This window comes from Berghia stephanieae, chromosome 5 (genome assembly GCF_034508935.2).
Source record: "Berghia stephanieae isolate SIO BIC M18660-M18661 chromosome 5, UCSD_Bste_1.3, whole genome shotgun sequence".
Taxonomy (NCBI): domain Eukaryota; kingdom Metazoa; phylum Mollusca; class Gastropoda; order Nudibranchia; family Aeolidiidae; genus Berghia; species Berghia stephanieae.
Genome location: NC_088364.1, coordinates 73,659,434 through 73,682,058, shown reverse-complemented (window position 1 = coordinate 73,682,058; position 22,625 = coordinate 73,659,434). Strand labels below are relative to the sequence as shown.

Below are 22,625 nucleotides of genomic sequence, written 5' to 3'. Positions count from 1 at the left end.
TCTTTTCAGTTGGTAAGATTGATATAGTTGAAAAATATTTGATCGATTGGAATTGGATTCAGTAGTCTGATGTCACGCCACCCGGCAACGATGGCCATCTTGGTTCTAAACAAAGAAAATCATTACTTTTTATTCTTCATGCTGGCTAGAACATTTCATATGCCTTGTGATCAGAATGTATAAAAGTCAAAACATGATCTTCTTCTTCTTCTTCTTCGTTCCTCTGATGGACATCTATGGCTGCAGTCCGATATCTGCTATGAAGTCTGTGGTCCGCTTTAGGTCCTCAGCCTCACCATAGAGCTTTGTGTTGAGTGTTGTAGGGTGACCCAGTGGTTCGAACGTTGCACGTTGTATAATGGGCAATCCATAAGCACATGTAAAGTGGTTTCATGGTCGGTTCCACATGGGCAATAAGGGGTTGTTCCAAACCTAGCTTTGTAAACATGATCAAATTTATGGATTTTTTTACCTCTGGATACGCTTTTATGCTCGCCGGAGAAATATTTCATACGGCGTCCGCCATTGTTCCGATAGTTTAGAGCCAGTGTTACTAAGTTACCATGCGTCATTAGGAAGGAAGTGACGTTACGACTGTTGAAGACTATTAGAATATGGAAAAATAGCCTTGTTGTTTGTGACATGTTTTAAGGCTCTGCGGGATCCATAAAATCATGTAATAAATCGTGTCCCTTCAGTTTCCCTTCAAATGTTATCGGAAAACAAGTTATAATTAAGATAGCTCTATATTAAACCGTTTGATAACAGTTTAGAGTTAGCCGTTGTTGACTTTGAGAATGATGTCAACTTTATGATTTTCATTGAAAATTTATCTTTTTGACAAACTGATAGTGTTTACTTTAAAATGTTAGGCGTTACATTCAAAAGTTACCATGCGTCATTAGGAAGGAAGTGACGTTACGACTGTTGAAGAGTAATACAATTCGACTACTTGAAGGTCAATCAGAGGTCTCTAAAATTCAAATGAAGTCAACTACATTTAACAATTAATTACTCGTAAATTATCGATATATTTTATAACATTTTTAAGAACATAAAAACTTCATTATATGTAAAACAAATCGCATGTACAATTTTGTTAATGCTCCCTTCGATTTGTACGAGTTATTGCCCTTGATTTTATTTTTAGATGAATAAAAACCTTACTCTTTTTTAATAAACATGCGAACAGTACTTTATTTTATATTACTCAAATTATAAAGTTCACTCATTTGGATGTCGGTAAGAAGGATATAAAGTTATAAGCAAATCAAACAATATTTGATTGAGTTATCGCCCATTATAGAAGAGTCACTGCATCGTGCAAAGACTCGAGTTGTTTCACCTTCTGTGTGGAAGTTTATTTTTCTTCAAATTTAGTAAGATTGATATCTTAGAATCAAATTTGGCCTATTGAACTTTCAATTCGACTTCTTGAAGGTCATCCCGAGGTCAATCAAGTTCAAGGTCAGCTATATTGAATATATAATTACTTGCAAATTTTCGATATTTTATAACATCTTTAAGAATATACAAACTTTATTATGTGTTAAATACATTACAGGTACACTTTTAAAAAATATTTCTTTTGATTTGTACGAGTTATTGTCCTTGATTTGATTTTTAAATGAATAAAATTATTACTCTTTATAAAATAACTTGCAAATCACACTTTATCTTCTACTACTCAAATAATACAGTTTACTTTTTGGATGCCAGTAACAAATAAATAGAGTTAAAAGCAAAATACACAATATTTGATTGAGTTATAACCCATTATGATAGCTACTGAACAGTGCAAAAACTCGACTTGTTTCACAGTCGTGTGTAAGTTTGTTTTTCTTCAAAGTTAGTAAGATCGATATCCTTGAAAAAAATTTGGAAGATTGGAATTTCAGTTCGACCACTCGAAGGTCATCCAGAGGTCACTCAAGCTCAAAGACAGCTACGTTTAACATCTAATTACTTCTACACTTTTAATAATTTTAAACACTTTAGAAAAGAAAGAGAAAGCTTTATCTTTTGTTGACCAATTCACAGACACAGTTTTGGGGGAACTTCCTTTCAATTTGTTTGAGCTATTGCCCTTGATTTGATTTATATGTTAGTATTAATATTCCTTTTTCAAAGAATATCTTGCGTATCACGCTTTATTTAATCCTAATCAAAGAATAAAATTTGCTTATATGGATGTCAATCACAAGCGTGTAAAGTAATAAGTAAAACTAACAATATTTGACAGACTTACCATCCTTTAAAGACTAATGCTACAGATCGAGTAATTGTCCATTGAGAACAGCCATATCACGAAAAAAGGGTTAAAAAAGACACCAATGTAACTGAAAAGTAGAACATTTTAATCAACAAGCAGAGTTTGTTTGGGAAAACGTCTTATATTTTGGATGAACGTGATCTAAAAGAATATTTATGTATTTATCATTAATCCTTCCCCCTGGTTTATCATCTCGAGGATTACCCAATGGATACACATAGTCTGATCTCCTTAAATGGATGGTAGATTAGAGCGTAGCCACCGTTATGTTATAGCCGGCCTGACACTGAAATCCAAAAGGACTGGTAGTTTGACGTCATTATTTGGTTTTTGCACCGCTTAGTGAGTTGTCGTTAGTAGAGCTCATGGAAACAAGTTATTTCATTGGTTGAACTATTGAATACAACTCACGATTTGTTTTCTTTTGTGGCAAAAGACTGGCATTTTGACGTCATTTTTTGGTCAGTATCAGGCCATAACTTTACGAAGGTCACGATTAGAGTCAGTGTCTCCAATATGATTTCTTTTTACTTTATAGTGTATCAGAAAAAAAAACAACTAAGGACAACGTTATTTGACAATTTAATTTTTTGAGGAAAAGTGCGATATCACGAATCTTACATGACTGAATCTAGCACCTGGAGTAGATGCTCGTTGGTACCTTTATATCACTCTGTCTCTAAAAGAAAGTAGGAAAAGAAAAACGAGGTCAAAAAAGTCAACAGCGTGTGATTGATTTCGTCAAAATTTCAAGGGACTGACATTTTTTTATGAATGCAGAAAAAAACCCAACTCTTCATATACCTGTCTTGCATGATTGTGATGGAACCAGTCAAAGAGGGAAAAGGACTGTATAATATGACATTTGGCAAGCATTTTTGTAATGGGAGTTCTGTGGGACAATGCAACCACGAAGAAGGAGACACCCCATATATTGGTGGTCCATATTTTGCAAGGCCTTCAAACACAATCATTGAGACTTAAACAGACCCCGAGATGTTGATGTCATTGTTACCCTCATAGCCAATCATCATTGTATCATTGCAATAAATAATAACGTGAAGTTGAATGTAAGCTTCAATTTAATTACAAAAACAGATCAAATGAACGTTTCGAGTTTCCCCTTTATCAACAAAACAGGATGATTGAAACACCACAGATTCATCTTCACGTTATTATTTATTTCTTCGAGCTTCGAGCACCAACATTTACACTACTTGTATCATTGCAGCAAATCCTGCAGCTAATATGTGCAAAAAATCTTTTCAAATATGAACAGCAGTGTCACAAATATTGGCCTAGAGATTTGTAAACGTCGTGTATTGTTTCATGCATTTACGGGTTCTGTCATCACATCTGCTTTCAAGTTTAAAGACAAGCGGTCATGTCGTTAGTTGTCTTGGTTTAGTCGCGGTTCTCGCCATGAGACATTGGCAAAAATTCATCATGCAATTAACTTTGGAGGTAGTAAGAAGTAGAATACAGTAAACAAGGTGCTGGATGGATAGTGCAAAGGGATGGACAAGGATAGACATCCCAACAACTAATGAGGAAATCTGACGACAGATCTTGATGGGAGACCCTTACTGTTGTCATCTCTCATGTCTCATATACGACCACCCCGCACAGGAGAATGGGGTGAGGTGGGGTGAGGTTCACGTTATAACATCCTTACCAAAGCCCCACTGTCTCCTGTTATTCATGGATTGACAAATATCATGAATGCTCCATTACAGATATCTCAAAGTCTCTATGTTACTATTTGTATGCCAACTACTGCCAACTATACAAAGGTGAAGCCATTGAACACAATATTATTTCTTTTCCCAATGTGAAAAATGGCGATAACTCATATGAATTTTGATATAGAGCTAAGATATTTTGTATAGAGCCTAAAGACACATAACCAAAGTTTTTTTGTTTTTTTTTTTCCATAGAGTGCTATAGATTTTCTATTACCTTTTGAGTTCTATTTTAGTAACAGAATTCGATGGGCGATAACTCCATTAACCATGATCCGATTTATTTGCAATTTGGAAAGAATGTTATTCTCTGTATGAGCTGTTATTTGTTCTCTTTACAGGTTATAATTGTCTTAACAGTTTAAGTGATATTCAGACAATTGTGCTCTTTTTAGAAAGAAGACGTACATAAAGGGCAATAACTCCTTGAAATGATTATGAATTTAATTATTTTTTCTTGGGTGGTGTATTTGGATCCTATTAAAGTTTTTTGGTTATTTGCAAGTTATCAAATTCTTGATATTATGAAAGAAGTTCTGAATTTAACCATAAGTTCACCTTATTTGACCTCTATGTGACGGATCAGAAGCGCCTATGGCCTTGGGGACCCTAATATAAACCATGCGCTTTAATCAAACGCAAAATAAAATATTCCCAAACGCATAATTCCTGCGTCTCGTGATTTAAACCGTGTGCACATTAATTACCGCGTCTAACACCATTGCGCTTATTTACTCAATATGCATTTACAGCATTTTACCGTATGGGTTACTTATAATTCGCTGATTCTTAACAAGTTAACCGCTTGTGTCACAAATATTATCAGCTCACATAGCATCAGCGGCGTGGCATGATCACAGTATAAAGTGGTGCCAGAATCAGACGAACAAAATGAATTACAGCTGCTCTATTTGTAAATATAAAAGAAAGAAAAGAAGAAAAAAAAGAAGATAATACGTCCATACTTGTAAAGTAAATTTGCATGGTAAATATCTATCCCTGTAAATCTTTTCAATACATTGTTTGTCGAAATGACGAATGAATATTTTATTAGTTTGAACCCTAAGGGAAATGGCTTAATGGACACAAGCAGACAAAGGGTAATTTTAAAACTTAAAAAGCGTATGTAAACAGAGCCCATTCCACTTTGGAAATCAAACAAAACACCATACAATGTCTGACTCACTCACTCTCTCTCTCTCTCTCTCTCTCTTTCTCTCTCTCTTTCACTCTCTCTCTCTCTCTTTCTCTCTCTCACTCTCTCGCTCTCTCTCTTTCTTTCTCTCTCTCTCTTTCTCTCTCTCTCTCACTCTCTCTATCTCTCTCTCTTTCTCTCTCTCTCACTCTCTCTCTATCTCTCTCTCACTCTCTCTCACTCACTCTCTCTTCCTCTGTGTGTGTGTGTGTGTGTGTGTGTGTGAACACACAAAGTCAAACACACATATACAAGCGAAGATCATATAGCATCACTATCAAGAAATGATTGCTTAATTCGTTCACATTCCTTCATATAAATTTTGCAACGATAATAATAATAATAATAATAATAATAATAATAATAATAATAATAATGACGATGATGATGATGATGATGATGATGATGATGATGATGATGATGATGATGATGATGATGATGATATTATCACGAATTGGGAAACACAAGAAATATCAGTGGTTTCATCAGCTTCTACGGCTACAATTTCTGTATTTTCAATCTTACGTGATAAAAACTACTAGATAAATTTGATATATATTGTCTAGTAGGTTGTTTTATATCGTGTTGTATGTGTAATTTGTAACATTTGCTGATTTTAAAAGATCATTCCAGCTGGCTATCTAAGGAAGAGAGAAAAATCAGGAAGTTAAGAAATAGACCTCTATTGAACGAGGATTCTCTTTCATCATGACCACGAAGTGGTAGCTCGTGTATCCCACAGAATTTAATGCCGTCAATTATTTTATTCAATACATGCCTATTTTTATCAACTCGCTGATCATGTCTTAGAACAGACAAACTAACGGAACGGTCAATTTGAGTAGCTATATTTACAGTTCTATAAAGGACGGCATTTGTTTGATGAGTCTCGGTATTTCCATGGTTTTTAGCACTCCGTTGGAAGTGGTTAAGGTCACTATAACCTTTATCCATGATTTGTCAGTGTTTGTTGCATCTGTAAAAAGTAGAAAAAAAAAACCAAAAGAAACGTTGTTGTTTTCTAACCTAACTATGAGCCATTCGTGTCTGTCATAACATGTCATTAAAAAAGAGCGTGTTCGAGCTTTCCACTCCTGTGTTAATTCAAACTCAGTTGGTGAGGCCCTAGTCTTTTTATTTGTCACCAAGGGTCAATCCACTAAACGGTCGTGAAGTAAAGAGTCAACTTGATTCATTGCAATTCATTATTTTTAAAAAAAAACAAGCAAGAAATATGTTATGTGTGGCGCTGGTGACGGCAGCTTTCTTTTTACTCGCTCTGTATTTACATGGAATTTTTATATGGTATATTCATTTATTTGGACTAGTTTTTACATGTGGAGATTTATCAATTCCTGGTGTTTGATGTGATACAAATTTTGAATGTATGTATAAGATGAAATTTTAGATATTATTGAAAACATTCTTTGAATTTTACAAATTGTACTTCCACAATCGCCATATTTTAATTATTCTACACACCTCAGCCAACAGTTGTCACTCCATTTGACCACTTTTACCTACCAGCACATCACTGATCACTGATATTTCTAAACCAATATTTACGAGTTCATCACCCATTAATTTTCTATCGTCAAATGTGTTCCCTTGCCTCGACCGTGTATATATTGAAATATGACCGGGGACGCTTTTATACTTTAGCAAACAACCATTCCTGTCACCCCTAACCCTTTTTAGATTGAAAATCAACAATTTACTCAGACTCAAAACAGACAAAGGTTTCATCAATAATAAAATGAGAACATCGGTAAGAAAAAGAGCCAGGAAAGCTGGCAAAAAAAAAAGAAGAAGAAAATCAATTTACAGCAACCGCCCCAAAACTCTATCACTGCCATCTTCATTGACAGCTGCAGCAGCAACAAAACCAGCAACAACACTTGCGACCACCATATCTACTACATCACCATCACCGTGATCACTTTCACCATCACCATAGTTGTCATCAGCAACAACGAGATCAGCATCTCCATTATGGTGTTGTAATTATGCATGGACTTCGACCAATACGCCACAAACGCGGGCCTTGCCCACTATCCACACTTATAGAGACTAAAATGGGAGTCTGTTGTTATAGCAAGGGGAAACCCCCGAATTGTGAAAATTAGTAATGAAAGCATAATTTTTTAATGAAAAAAAAAGACGTGCTCTAAGGTTTAAATTGTGATATAGAACCACTTTTTCATTACTCCAAGAGCTGAGATATCAGCAATTTAAATCGTGTAAAAATTCACGGTGGTGATGAAACTTGCCGCCTTCACAACGACATTTTGCTTTAGTGTCAAAAGGTCACAGACTACGTCATCGGTACCGAGTACACATGTACACTGTTGCTTAAATCGAAATCGGAAGTATAACTTGTCATAACATACAACTTATCAAATTCATTCAGTTACCAAGAGAGTAACATAATTTTCAAAAGTTTTTTTTAATCCCAAAGTATACCAATTTGGTTATTTCAAATTTTACCGGCATTGGTACGCGGAACATGAGATTGGGAAATCGAAGAAATCAAAGTTTTGGTGACTTTTGTTCTACCAGCGTTCTACCAGCTATGGTGTTAAGACTTTTAACGGACTAGCAAATGATGGTGACAAGCTATATTTGTCTGTTGAAGACCGCTCTGAGGATACACTGGAGGTCCTGAGGCAAAATGATACCAAAATGGCACAAATTCTGTCGCTCTTGATATACGGCCACAAAAAAAAACCAGAAGGCTCGGTGTGAAAAATGAGAAATCACAAGAAAACTTGTCAAATTATCCCGATCAAGACAATCTCTCATCATCCCACTGTCCAAGGAGGCAGAATATGTGTTTTCCCTCAGATGACGTTATCACAAGATATAGGACACATTGTATGCTTTCCAACAATAAGATGAAGCTTCCCTCCATTCAATAATGACAAAAGACATGAACGAAAATATCAGCGTGGCTGCAGAAATTATAAACGATGTTCAAATTCTCTCCATATTCTCAAATGGCCATTTGATTGCGCAGAAAGTTCATTATCAGAAGATTTGTCATGCCCGTTTTATGAACATCAAAAAGTGTTGAATATTACAAAAACAAAGTTCTAGTTTTGCTGTTGCTGAAATTGTTTCTTCTTCTTCCTCTTCTTCTTCAAGTTGAAACTTACTCGTGGAAGGCTCAGCAGCAGCATAGCCAATTGTTTTACTGGGAGTTATCCAAATTGTTCCTAAGTCTTATAGTTGAAGGCAGAAACGAGTTAAGATGGTAGTCCACTCTAGAATGTGGCAACATAAATTTGCTAGGATTCCTCTGGTTCTGTTGGAGGCCGTGTAATGACACCTGGCCTGGTTTTTCTGACCTTTGTAAAATACATTTAGTTTATTCTTTTCTCTCTCTCTCTCTCTCTCTCTCTCTCTCTCTCGCTCGCTCGCTCTCTCTCTCTCTCTCTCTCTCTCTCTCTCTCTCTCTCCTTTCCTTCAATGGTTCCAAATGGGGTGTCATATATGGCTTTGATTTGTTTGAGGAATTTTTGAACGAATTTTATCGCTTTTTTTTATTGATTCTATTTACCTAATTTCGGAGGTGTGATCGGGATCCCATACCTTACCGCTTTACTTGAGTGTTGGTCTAACATAAACTTTATAGCAGTTCTCTTTTATGATTACTTTGTAGCAGAAGAGTTTCTTCTCAAGAATCCCAGGGTGGAGTTTGCCTTCCTGCATATGTTTGCAATGTGGTCTTTCCAGAACAGGCGATTGTTTATCGTTACTCAGAGATATTTTGCTTTGGTGACTTCTTATAGTGTCTTGTTGTGTATTGTGTATTATCTTCCTTTTGTCGCTAATTTTCTGGAATCAAGGTCCCGATGAAGAATTTGTGAGTCTTTCTTATGCCTTATTGCTCTGTACAAAAGGCTGTCATCCGCAAATAGCCTCAGTTGAGTTCCTAGCGACAATTCTTCAGGTAAATCATTGATGTAGATAAGGAATAAGAGGGGACCCAGTACGGTACCTAGGGACACACCTATAGTACTGGAGCTGAGTCTGACATTGCTCTTTCAGTTGTTTACGATTAGTGAGAAAATCCATTATCCAGTCGTGTGTCTTACTCGTGATTCCATATCTCCGCAGTTTAATAACCAGAGTATGGTAATAGATTTTATCAAATACTTTACTCAAGTCTAATAATATAGCATCTGTTTGGAGTTGTTTATTCGTGTTTTCTGTTAGGTTGTTGCATGTTGTTATTCGTTGTGTTTCAGCGCTCCTTTCTGGAGCCATGCTATATATAAAACATTCAAGTATAGAACAGAGCAGAGAGAGAGAGAGAGAGAGAGAGAGAGAGAGAGAGAAAAAGAGAGGGGAGAGAGAGAGAGAGAGAAAGAGAGGGGAGAGAGAGAGAGAGAGAGAGAGAGAGAGAGAGAGAGTCCATAAATTGTCAGAATTAATGAAGATGTATAGCAAAGAATGCTGTGAAAGAGGTTGCACCCAGTCGTATGTTCACCTAATCAGGTTCAGAGACAGACTCCAGCCGGTCCTACCAGGTCTCGACAGCTAACCTCAGGAAAGGAAACATTTTTAGCCTTCGATAAGACAACATATTGTTTTTTTGAACACACTGCCATGGAAAAAGCTGGCAACGAGGCATTGGCTTATCTTGCGCCGTTAAAATAATTCAAAGAGATCAGGATAAACTAGAAAAGGCTGCTGTTGAATTCTCTCAAGCCTCCCATGGAAAATGTGTTCCACAGTTATTTGTCTAATAAATATGATTTTTGTTGGATCCTAATCATCTAAAAATGTTAATATAAGTCTTTCATTTTCGAAATTAATAGTTATCAACATCACCATAATCACTACCACTATCACCACCACCACCTCATCATCACCATACTCATCATCATCACCATCATCATCATCATCATCATCATCATCACCATCATAATCATCATCATCATCATCTTCATCATCACCGCTACCATGATCACCACCACCTCATCATCATCCCCACCACCATTATCAATACTACTATCTCCAAAATCACCTCATCATCATCATCTTTATCATCATCATCATCATCATCATCATCATCATCATCATCATCATCATCATCATCATCACCACTACCACTACCACCACCACCACAACATCATCATCTTCATCATCGTCTTTGTCATCATCATCATCATCATCATCATCATCATCATCATCATCATCATCATCATCATTATCCATCACTACCAAGATCACCACCACCTCATCAACATCATCATCATCATCATTATCACCAACATCACCTCCACCATCATCTTCACCACGATGACGACCAACACAATACAAGTAAAACTAACACCAGCACCATCTCCTCCTCTCCCACCACCCCCTTCCAGTCCTCATAATAAGGCTATACTACCGGCCCATACGGTTCCTATACCACATAAACTCACATTTTTAACAATTATAATTATTTAAGCCAAAAGAATCAACCGCTTACACGGACTAAAAATAATATATTTTTAAAGAGCCGAATTGTCAACAAATATTTCATGGATTACGCCCCTTTGTTTTAATATAGCTCATATACGCGGATTTTCATCTTCCTATTTTACACTGTTAGAGGAATTTCTCAATGTGGTTCTATATCAACATCGATTAATAGTGGTCTCAAGTTACTTTGTACCAAATTTGCTGCTTTCATCACTAATTTGCACAATTTTACCCTAATTCCCCTAGCTATTAGGGCGTTGGCGAAAGACAGTGGAGTTATAATTTCTTCGTTTGTTTTTTAAATTAAATTAAAGTATGCTGTTGTTAATGATTTAATGGCACGATGGTTGGCACCATCCGACCCAATGGCCCCACGCCGCTATCGACAATGTAATACCAAATTGAAATTTTAAAGTAAACTATGCCAATATGTGTCAGTGCAAGAGATAATCAGTCGGAAGGTGAAAATTTTTGATTTGTATTTGTTTGCATTTTCTGAAAGCATATGCTCCCCAGATCATTTTAAACCTTTATTTGAAGTAAATCGGATGATTTTTCATGAAGTTATGGTCAGATGTATGGGAAAAGTATCCAGCAACTTTTCTCAAATTCCATACTTTTTCAACTTGTAAAGCTAAAAAAAATATTTAGAAGTGAAATTAACCTTTGCTTTTTCCCGAAGATGTACAAAAAGGGTTGATTTAATCATTTATGACAAGAACTCATTGTTAGTAAAAATTGACCTAACTAAACTCGGCAATATCTCAGTTCATACCTTTTCACCATCCGATTGATTATGTCATTCATTGTAATATATTATGAAAACCGGATTTCTTCTTGTTAAAATTTTTAAAAGAACCATAATCAAAATACTACTTTATGCAGTTGTTTACAATCTTAGTCCGATAAATAATACGTAGATCTAAATGTAAGCATAGTTCCTATAAAGATGCAATTTTATTTTATTCTATTTTTTGTTTTGTTTTTGTTTATTTTTTTATTTATTTTTTTTTTGGTTAATCATTTTTGTATATCATGTTGACCTTTTGACTTCTAAAATCTATTTGAGTACTACTGGATTTGGTAAACTTTTACATTTGAATTCAATGATTATCCAAAATTCTATCAAAACACAAATATATTTTAAATGGCATTACGTGAAGAAATTGCATATATACAAAATTTCAGAAGCGCGCCCATATGTTATGATGTTAAAATTCTAAAAATCCATCCTATCAAACTAATAGCCAAGTCCTACCGTAAGACTAAAAGTATCCTCTGCATCTACAAAAACATTCACCACAATAAAATAGACATCACATCAAGCACATTGAATGAACAATAAGGGAGCCCGAATTTCGACACCCTGTGACCTTCTTTAAAACCCTTGCCGCTCGTTTGTTTTTTTTTCAAGCTATCGACATGCGGTTTGTACAATCAAATAGAGAACTAATTTTTCTTCATTATCATATAAATTAATATGTTATACTTTGTATTTGCGCTCGCAATTTGCATTTTTAAGGTGTGTAATTTTTTTTCTGCTTGTGGTCCCAATTGCGACACTCTCGTGGCCCTAATTTCGACACCTACGTCACGAGTTCTACACATGCAGTGGCGTTTCCTAACTTTGGAAAAGGTCCACTGCTCTTTTCTCTCAGTCTATTTCAATATAATATATTTTTACCCCACCAACATGACATAAAATGAGAGAGTTTGTCTTTAAATATGCATTTATTCTTCTTCTTCTTTTTCCTCTTCTTCTTCTTCTTCTTCTTCTTCTTCTTCTTCTTCTTCTTCTTCTTCTTCTTCTTCTTCTTCTTCTTGTCATTTCCTCTCTCTCTCTCTCTCTCTCTCTCTCTCTCTCTCTCTCTCTCTCTCTCTTTCTCTTTCTCTTTCTCTCTCTCGCTCTCTCTCTCTTTCTCTCTCTTTCTCTATCTCTCTCTCTCTTTCGCTCTCTCTTTCGCTCTCTCTCTCTCTCTCTCTCTCACACACACACACACACATACACACACACAGACAGTTACGCACACGCATACAAACATTTTATATAAGTGCGAATGGCCACAACATCCAATAAGTGTAAACAGGATCCGTTGTAATTTAACGCTAAACAAATACATGAATGCCCCCCCCCCCCCCCCCCCCCCCCAATGTCTCAATGCGGGTCATGCCGGCGTGAAACACTGATTTAAACAATTGTTAAAATCAGACCTAAATGTGCCGTATGCATATAGCACAATAAAACATACATTTATGAAAAAGTATGAAAATAGATTTGGAAAGAGAAAGAGAGAGAGAGAGATAGAGAGAGAGAGAGAGAGAGAGAGAGAGAGAGAGAGAGAGAGAGAAAGGGCATAATTTGCACATTTGACCTTTTGACAAAAAAAAAAACAACAAAAGAATGTTGGTGCGCTTAGATTATTATAAACTTTTGGTTCAATTTATTCTTAAAAAACGCTTTATTGTCGGAATAATGTTTGTACATTACTCAGAATACATAATGGTAATCGTAATAGCAAATAATAAGAAGAAAAATAGATCAATATAAAATCTTTATGGTTTTTCTCCGAGAAATAAATTATAATACATTACATATTGGTAAATACTCCTTTTAGAAATTAAAATTAAAATTAAAATGTTGAGTTTAAAATATGGCAATTTAATTTATATTTATATTTTAAAGATCCACTAAAATAGCTTTGGGTTAAGAAAAATTGCAGCCCAAACATTTCCACTTTTAACAATCCCACAAAGATAAAATGTTTTTTAATTGGATAAAAGATGTGTTCTGGTACACTTTTCTGTCATCTGCATTTTTTTTGCGGCCACAAATGGCAATTTTGGGGAAATTGGCAATTCGCGTGGCAAATTTTGGGGAAAAAAAGAAGCAAAAACAAAATAACGAAAAAAAAAAGTGCGAAACTTGAGAAATGTTGCAGCTTTGCCTGGGCCCAAACCAAGGGAAGCTACTATCTACGGATAATGATCCTTTAACATCTTTGTAACAACGCTATTCACAGTCATTTCATTTCTCAAGTCAAATAAATCGAGTCACTTACACTTCCAACTTCAGTCATGGATCGTTTCGTCAAAAAATCTTCAAATAAGGATCCAAAGTGCGGCAAATTTTTGGCAAATTTCTTGGCAAATTTTGGCAAATTTTAGGTCCCAATTTGGCAAAAAATGCAGATGACAGACTATTCCACGACACAGCAACACTGTATTTTTAAAATTGCTTTCCGAAAGGGATAGTTTTGGTTTTTGGAATAGCGACGCTGTGCTTATGCTTAAAGTTATGTTTTCTTTCTTTAAACGTTATTAAGTTGGGGATTGTAGGAAACAAATTGTCCGGGTGGGGTTCCTGACCTCCCATAGTGAGCAGGGGGGTACATACTGTCTTCTATCCCTTTTTATCTGTTTTCCAACATGCTTTCTGTCTTTGTCTTGGAATGAGATTAGTTGGTTTTGTCCTGGCCCTGGCCGGAATCCTGGCTGAGAGGGAAACAGTCAAATGCATAGTTTTTTTTGGGAGATGATATTTTTTTCCTTGTAAATCATCTCTCTGTTATGTAATATTAAATTTGTTATTTTGAATGTATAATGTAAGCATTTGAGTATATTCCTCTTTGTTGGGATTTTGTGCTTGTGTCCGGATGAGACTTTGATCTCAAACTAAGTACATTGGTGGTATGCTCTTGGAATCTACATCTTATCCCAATTTTTTCCCAGTTCCCCCATGTCTTACTTTTTCTTGGGTGCTTTATTTGTAGTTCTAGAACTTTTTACTATCCCATTTTCTTCCTTTGTATTGGCGCTGATATAACCTAAATGTGTTGCAAGCGCCGTAAAACCCTTTGAAAACAAAAAACGACAAGCAAACTGTAAAGGATTTTTAATTTTTTTGTTGCCATTGTGCACATTTTAAAAAGTTCTAATGTGGGGAATTGGTCTTAAGAGCTAATATTGTCTGTCTGAATAAATCGATCGGCAAATTATTGATTTTTTAAATGTTCCCTTTGTGTTTGCTTTAGACAGAAATGCCATGCCAATGGACAAAATGGACTGAATGCAAATAGTCAGTCTGTTTAATTTTGAAAGATGTTTACTAATTAGTGCGGCTATGTGGTCTAATGGTATGACACTCGCTTTCGGATCGGAAGGTCCTGGGTTCGAGACTCGCGCTCGGCGCATAGTTGAGTCCTTGGAAAAGACTCTTTACTCACATTCTCTAACCGTACCCGGGTGTAAAATGAGTACCTGGCCGTTAACAGCGTTGTCTTTGTCCGAATAATTGTAATATCGCCTAATAGGCGTCCTATCCCGTCCTACATGTTAAATGTTGCTGTTGACCAGGGACCCCTTGTAAAGCGCTTTGAGCACATTTAGTGGATATTGCGCTATATAAAGGTCAATTAAATTAGTTTCAGAACATTCGGCCAATTTCTTAAATGTGGATATTTATTGTGGGTATTTTGAGTCGTCAATTATGTTGGTGACTGATGACGCTACCCAATTAATCGATTAATCCAAACTTGGAAGGATGCCAAGGTCCTGGCAATTGGTTTCAGTAGTCTGATGTCACGCCGCCCGGCAACGGCGACCATCTTGGTTCTAAACAAAGAAAATCATTACATTTTATTCTTCATGCTGGCTAGAACTTTTCATATGTCTTGTGATCAGAATGTGTAAAAGTCAAAACATGATCAAATTTATGGGTTTTTTTCCTCTGGATACGCTTTTATGCTCGTCAGGGAACTATTTCATACGGCGTCCGCCATTGTTCCGATAGTTTAGAGCCAGTGTTACTAAGTTACCATGCGTCATTAGGAAGGAAGTGACGTTACGACTGTTGAAGAGTGTTTTTAATCCGGGAAAACCTGCAGATAACCCACTTGTTACCTCCCTATCAGCCTACTTTTTTTTCAAAATCCTAGAGCGCATAATGCATAATAACCACTTTCTACATTAACTATACGAAGTGGTTATTCAGTAATTGATACTGAATAGTGCTTTGGCACTATTCAGTATCCATAAGGAACTCTTTTTTATATAGAGAGTGAAAAGTGAGACAATCTCGATTGCAATGTAAATAAACTGCTGACCTATTTCCAGATTGAACACGTGTAGTAACTGGCAGCCCAATTTTTTCATAACATAAGTTGTCAAAATATTTTGATTGTTATTTCTTAATTTCTGCTATTGTGAAATTGACATAATTTAAAATATCAAAATACGAGTGGCATTCAAATAAATATTTAAATGTCTGAATAGACATGATTAAATGTGTCCAGAAGTGTAGTGAATCTGTGGCTTGGTGGTTAAGCTGTTTGACTCTGAACTCAAAGGTAGTGGGTTCAAATCCCAACAGGGGAAACTCTAAAAACGGTATTTATCGATCTCTATGCAGCATACGACACAATCTATTTTACGGCCTGGTGTAAACATTTGCCAATTTTATTACATATAAGAAAGCACAAAGACTTCGGAATAAAGTATCAGTTAAAAACGGCCAATTTGCCTCGGTGATAACATCAGAGAAAAAAAGAATCATCAACTATGACGCTCCAAAGGGATCAGTGCTATCACCAACACGTTTCAATATTTGCATCGGCGATATGACAAAGACCAACTCGATATACCTAAGATATGTAACTCGTAATATTATCAGATTATCTTCAGCCAAGATAATAATTTTAATAAAAATTCCCTTTATTCATCCCTAAGGGGAAATATGTCTTTAGGGTCTATTCCAAGGGATGACTGGAATAACCCAGGCGTCAGCCGCAGTGCAGCGCCGCAAAGTGAGCTAAGGCTAGGTGACTTGCTCAAGGCCACACAACGCGGCGGGTAGTCGAACTCGGTACCTTTCGGGTACGAAGCAAAGACCATACCACTGAGCCACGCTGTCCCATATTAATATCCAAAACTATCTTGATGGTATGTGAAAATACATACAACAAAAACATTGAATACACTCTTCCACCTCGACAAGCACAACGCCAATCAAAAGCTAACCAAAATTTCTACTTTTCCATAATATGAACCCACCCTAAATACTTAGGAATGATCTTAGACCGACCCTGGAATATAAACAACACATTATAAATACGCCAAACAAGACCTGAGTTTGAAACGAATTTTTTGGGTTCGTGGATAGCTCATACGGTAGTGTCACGCTCTCACCGGCCAGGCGGAGTTGTCGTACTTGTAAGGTCGCGGGTTCAACCCCCATCACCGCCGCGAAAGATTTTTTATTCTCTATTGTCTTCTGGCACTTTTCTACTCATTTCATCTCTTGTTGTTACCAACATAAGTGCCTGGTCCACTCACTTTTTTGAACAAACACGATAAATAGGATAATTTTATTCGGCATCGGTTTATTGTTTAGTTCATCTTGTGATTCATAGGGGGGAAGGGCTCTTGTCAGTGAATTTTAGAATCGTTGCGCAATGTTGGTGCTGAGGTCTTTTGCCGAAAGTGGGGTGGAACCAAATGAGATCCATTTTTCATATTTACCCGCAAGTTGATGATTGTCTAAAAGAAGGGGTTATCTGTGTATTTTTAAAAAATCTCAATTAAATATAATATCAAATTCCACCAAAAGTAAAACTTACATGAAAGCAAATGAGTATAAGTCAATTCCTGATTAAATTCCATCTTACAATAATTAGGATTGACATTTTTTAAAAATTAAATCATTTAAAACAACTAAAAGGATATATATTCATGGACCACATACCATTGAAGCAGACGGGATTAAAACTGACAGTTTGGAATTGTACACTTTTTTGTTGGAATTAAATGCGTGCAATCTGGGTTTTTTTTTCCCCAAATTCCGCAATTTACTTTTTTGGGCTAAAAATATTATGACATTTCCATAATTAACCAACGCATCTTTGAACTTCTTCTATTCATTCTCAGTTTAAAACAATTAAATGAAAATTAGACAGTAGTAGATTTCTAATTTTGTAAAATTTGATACTTATTTATTATTATTCTTTTTTTATGACCGTTTAAAGAACGCATGTCAAAATCTTACACTACAAGATCCAACAAATGGCGAACACAAATTATGAGAAATTTAATTTTGTTGTTGTCAGTACTCTTCAACAGTCGTAACGTCACTTCCTTCCTAATGACTCATGGTAACTTAGTAACACTGGCTCTAAACTATCGGAACAATGGCGGACGCCGTATGAAATATTTCTCCGGCGAGCATAAAAGCGTATCCAGAGGAAAAAAAACCCCATAAATTTGATCATGTTTTGACTTTTACACATTCTGATCACAAGACATATGAAAAGTTCTAGCCGCATGCAGAATAAAAAGAAAGGATTTTCATTCTTTAGAACCCAGATGGCCGCCGTTGCCTGGCGGCGTGACATCAGACTACTGAATCCAATTTCGAATGAAAAAGAAAAGACAAATGTTGCATCATTATGTAGTTGCAGAAATGGAAACAAAATAAAATTAAACCCCATTTAATTTGCATTGCATTTTTATGATCATGGGTCGTTTAACTGTCGCCGAGAGAACCAAACAATTGGCATGTGCAGAGCAAGTTTGTCGGCAACTCAAGTTGCAAATCGTGTTGGCTGTTCAAAGCAAACAACAACAAGACAATTGTATTCAATAGTCTGATGTCACGTCGCCAAGCAACGGCGGCCATCGTGGTTCTAAACAAAAATCGGTACTTTGTATTCTTCACGCTGGCTAGAACTTTTCATATCTATGTCTTATGATCAGAATAATGTGTAAAAGTCAAAACATGATCAGATTTATAATGTTTTTTTTCTTCTCTGGATAAGCTTTTATGCTTGTCGGAGAAATATTTCATAAGGGCGTCCGCCATTGTTCTGATAGTTTAGAGCCAGTTGATAAGTTACTATGAGTCATTACGAGGGAACTGACCTCACGACTTTTGAAGCGTATTCCACAAGGAACCTTAGTCATTTTATGAGGCGACTTGTTCCGACCAATACATGCAGTCAAACTGATGATTCACGCGCAACTAATGAGCGGAACAGTAACTGGCCTTAGGAAACCTGCGTCGTTTATTATTTTGCGTATATATTATGATTTTGTAGATAGTCTTTATTTTGAAGATGATATTTGCTTTCAACGATATGATTATTTTGTACTAATTTGATTGTAACACTTTTTATATCATTAAACTTGTATTGGATTACTCTTTTTTGTAATATGCAAAACAATTAAGTTCACAAATAAGCTTGAAAGCTACTACTGATCTAACAGTATCGCGTTAATTGTGGTTCCGAGTATATTTTACGTCAACATTATTGCTTTAAAGCTTACGAAAATGATTTATTTTCTCTTCTTTTTATGCAGAATTTCAAGAAAAGATCAAGATGCCGCCTGGATTGAGAAAATGTAAATTAGATTTTGATTTCTTATTTTGTCACATTTGTTGAAATTTCTCCCATGAACTCTTATCATCCAAAGAGAATAAAAACCATATGCGTAGCTCAATTATCCCTTTATAACTCGCATACAGCTAGGTTACTATAATAGATACGGAACAATTTGGCATTTAAAAAAAAAGAAAAAAACAAGCTAGTCACATACGAACCAGCCCCATGTTTCCCAAAATCCCTCAAGCTTTATGCAGTCATAAGAAAAAAAGATAAGTCGGGTTTGAACTGGATTTCAGAAAGTCATTTCAACCCTTTGCATACCACCTGCAACAAAATCGCCACATTTGTTACGATACAATCTGGGTAAATTTTTCTTATTCAGATTAATTCTGTACATCACAAACTTTGAAAAATGTTCTTTGTTTAATATGAAGAACATAACGTTGTTTTGTAGAGAGCGTGTTTGAGTTTAACAAATAAATTTTTCTGCTGGGTAAGCCTGCCATTTTGGGAAAATAATGAAAATGATCGGAAAGGAAAGAGTTAAACCTGTCTCAACGGATTTTGAATTGTGGTCAGTTCGAGTAGACGTCAGACCAATTAAGAAAGTTTGATTATATTATGACTTCATGGCATTTTAAAGACACATTTGCTATTCTTCCTAAAACGTGAAATAAATACAACTCACTTTTCATTAAATAAATCAAAGTAAAATAAAGATCTCACCTATTTATTGTTGAAATATGTGACCACCATTTTAGAACGGTATAATGTCGATGTGGTTCAGAATCTGAAAACTGAATTTATCTTTTTTTAAAAAGCTTGGTTAAATCTCTATGTTTTCCAATAAACAATGAATATTGTGTCTTAGATTGAGAGATCGTGAAATAAAAAGATTTCATATGTCTGATCATTTAACTCTAAATCGACTATTTCGGTGTCAGACCACCTCGACATAATATAATATTGTGGTATATATATATATATATATATATATATATATATATATATATATATAATATATATATATATATATATATATATATATATAAGGCTCTTAATGAAGTATTGTATTTCCTTTTCAGGTGTGGGAAGAGCTTCAAGAATTCCAGGATTTCATCTTTTCATAATTTTGACAATTTGCGGATTACCTATATACTGGTACTTCTTTTCGGTTGAAACACATCAAATCGTATCCAATACTTTTGGGAAGCGGATGTTCACGGATAATTCAAGTTTTGAATCTCCAACAAGTAAATTAAGAAACAAAGCGAATGGTACTGCAATCACTATAACAAACATATCATCCAGAAAAGCAGGAACAACAACATCACCACCACCAACAACAACAATAAAACCAAAAACTGTAAAAATGCCTCAAACAACAAAACCAATATCAACAACGAAACAAATAAGAGCAACAACTACTACTAAAACGCCAACAACAGAACCACCCATCTCAGAGAGCTGCCCGTTTCAAGATCTGGATCCATTTGACCCAGCAATCAAGAAGTACATTACTAAACACAAACCACTGGATTGCTCCAAAGGACAACCCATTCTTGTATACATTGATGATGATAGCAAACTTCGGGTAGATTGGGCCAAAGTGAATAAAACAGTTGGAAAATTAGACTATTGTCAGTACGCACGAGTGGAGTTTTCAGATAATGACAGCCATTTGCGTGATTTTAAATGGTCACAGAAGTTTCAAACCGATCCCGTCCAATTAAGTTCTGATGATGAACAATTGTATGTGCGATGCTATTTAAACAACAAAATAGTCAGTGAAGCCTTTAAGCTTAGAGTTGTGGTGAAACCCAAAGTTGAGAAAAGATGTGAAGTAAATTACCAAAATCATGTTAAGAAAAATACTCCGTTGGAAACTATGAGTCTTCTAGTAGTTGGAATAGATGGTACGTCCAAACAGAATCTGGCTCGTGCCATGCCAAAGACAAAAGATTACATCCTTAGAAATCTAAATGCTAAGGAGCTGAAAAAATTTAATAAACATGGACTAAATACGTTTCCTAATGTCATCATTTTACACACTGGTTACAAGGAGGAAGAGATCACGAAAACCTTTGCTTTAAGGAAGGATTATTTTGATGATATTGAAAAAAAATGTATTTGGCATCATTACCAAAACGCTGGATATCGCACTGCAATGGGGTTTGACGTTATTACTACAACAGCTTATCACTACTTGAAAAAAGGATGGAAAAATCCAACGTTTGATTACTATAATCGGGCAGCAACGTTAGCGATGGCGAAATGCAATTCGTGTCGTAGAGGTGTCAGCAATGATTGTAATGGAGATGTCCCAGAATTAGTTGTTTTACAAGACTACGTCATCCAAATGATGACCGTATTCAACAACACGAAAACCAAGCCATACTTTATATATAACTTTTTTACTAAGATGACTCATGATAATCAGAACTTGGCGAGTTCTATAGATGAGATATTTTTGAATTTCTTTCAAGAATTGGAAAAAAAGAAACTATTGAACAACACGATAACTGTATTCTTTAGTGACCACGGTAACCGATTTGGATCGTTCAGGTGAGTCCATAATGTTTTACGACATTCAGCACATTAATACTCTTCAACAGTCGTAACGTCACTTCCTTCCTAATGACGCATGGTAACTTAGTAACATTGGCTCTAAACTATCGGAACAATGGCGGACGCCCGTATAAAATACTTCCCGGGCGAGCATAAAAGCGTATCCGGAGGAAAAAAACAACAACATAAATTTGATCATGTTTTGACTTTTACACATTCTGATCATAAGGCATATGAAAAGTTCTAGCCAGCATGAAGAATAAAAAGTAATGATTTTCTTTGTTTAGAACCAAGATGGCCGCCGTTGCCAGGTGGCGTGACATCAGACTACCGAATCCAATTGTGGGCACGGCTGGGCGTGTTGACTAAACGCTACTTGTATCTTTTTCAAATTGATATACGATAGATTTTATTGTTGTCTTTTTCGGTGTTGCAATCCACTAGAATATCCGTAATCAATTTAGTCACGATTTGACAATTTTTACGGTTATTCTAGCTTTACGTAGTGTGTGTTTGTGGTACAACAAGCCTCAATGCCGCACCATTTTGATCTGGTGTATAATCAAAAGATAATTTTCAACATTTTTGACGCGTCAATTTTTTGGCCAATCAAGACACTGCATTTAGGGGGCGGTTGCCGATGATCAACTCCGGCTGGCACAAGTGAGAAGACTCAACTCTAACACCCCCCCCCCCACACACACACACACACCCGGACCACCAAGCAATGATAGAGTAGCTGGGCCTGTTTGAACCGGCGGAAAGTGCTTTGTTGTAGACCAGCGTTCTATTCACATCAACACAACTGTCATTTAAAGTTACATTAATCTAGATAAATTCCGTCGTTTGTGTGTATGTGTGGATGCTTGTGTGTGTGTGTGTGTGTGTGTGTGTGTGTGTGTGGTGAGGGGCATATAATAATAAGTAACATATAGCGAATTACCACGCATTCACCATGCTCAATGCGCTTCACGATCTTTTATTTATATCAAATGTAA

The 22,625-nt window shown here is 35.9% G+C and overlaps 3 protein-coding genes across 4 annotated transcripts in view; 2 read left to right on the top strand and 1 right to left on the bottom strand.

The window, feature by feature from the left end:
- LOC144973818 (uncharacterized) overlaps nucleotides 1–18,637 on the bottom strand; it is a 34,902-nt gene extending 16,265 nt beyond the window's left edge. The window contains exon 1 of the mRNA XM_078916710.1: nucleotides 18,596–18,637. Within this exon, the coding sequence (XP_078772836.1) occupies nucleotides 18,596–18,637 (42 nt within the window). The remainder of the gene's footprint in view (nucleotides 1–18,595) is intronic.
- LOC144973588 (zinc metalloproteinase nas-6-like) overlaps nucleotides 1–22,625 on the top strand; it is a 699,617-nt gene that overhangs the window by 327,602 nt on the left and 349,390 nt on the right. The window lies entirely within an intron of this gene.
- Nucleotides 1–22,625, top strand: part of LOC144973582 (uncharacterized) — a 109,952-nt gene that overhangs the window by 70,756 nt on the left and 16,571 nt on the right. For both annotated transcript variants that reach the window (XM_078916209.1, XM_078916208.1), the window contains exons 2-3: nucleotides 19,034–19,075; nucleotides 20,145–21,624. In XM_078916209.1, coding sequence (XP_078772335.1) covers nucleotides 19,054–19,075; nucleotides 20,145–21,624 — 1,502 coding nt within the window. In that variant the 5' untranslated portion in view covers nucleotides 19,034–19,053. The remainder of the gene's footprint in view (nucleotides 1–19,033; nucleotides 19,076–20,144; nucleotides 21,625–22,625) is intronic.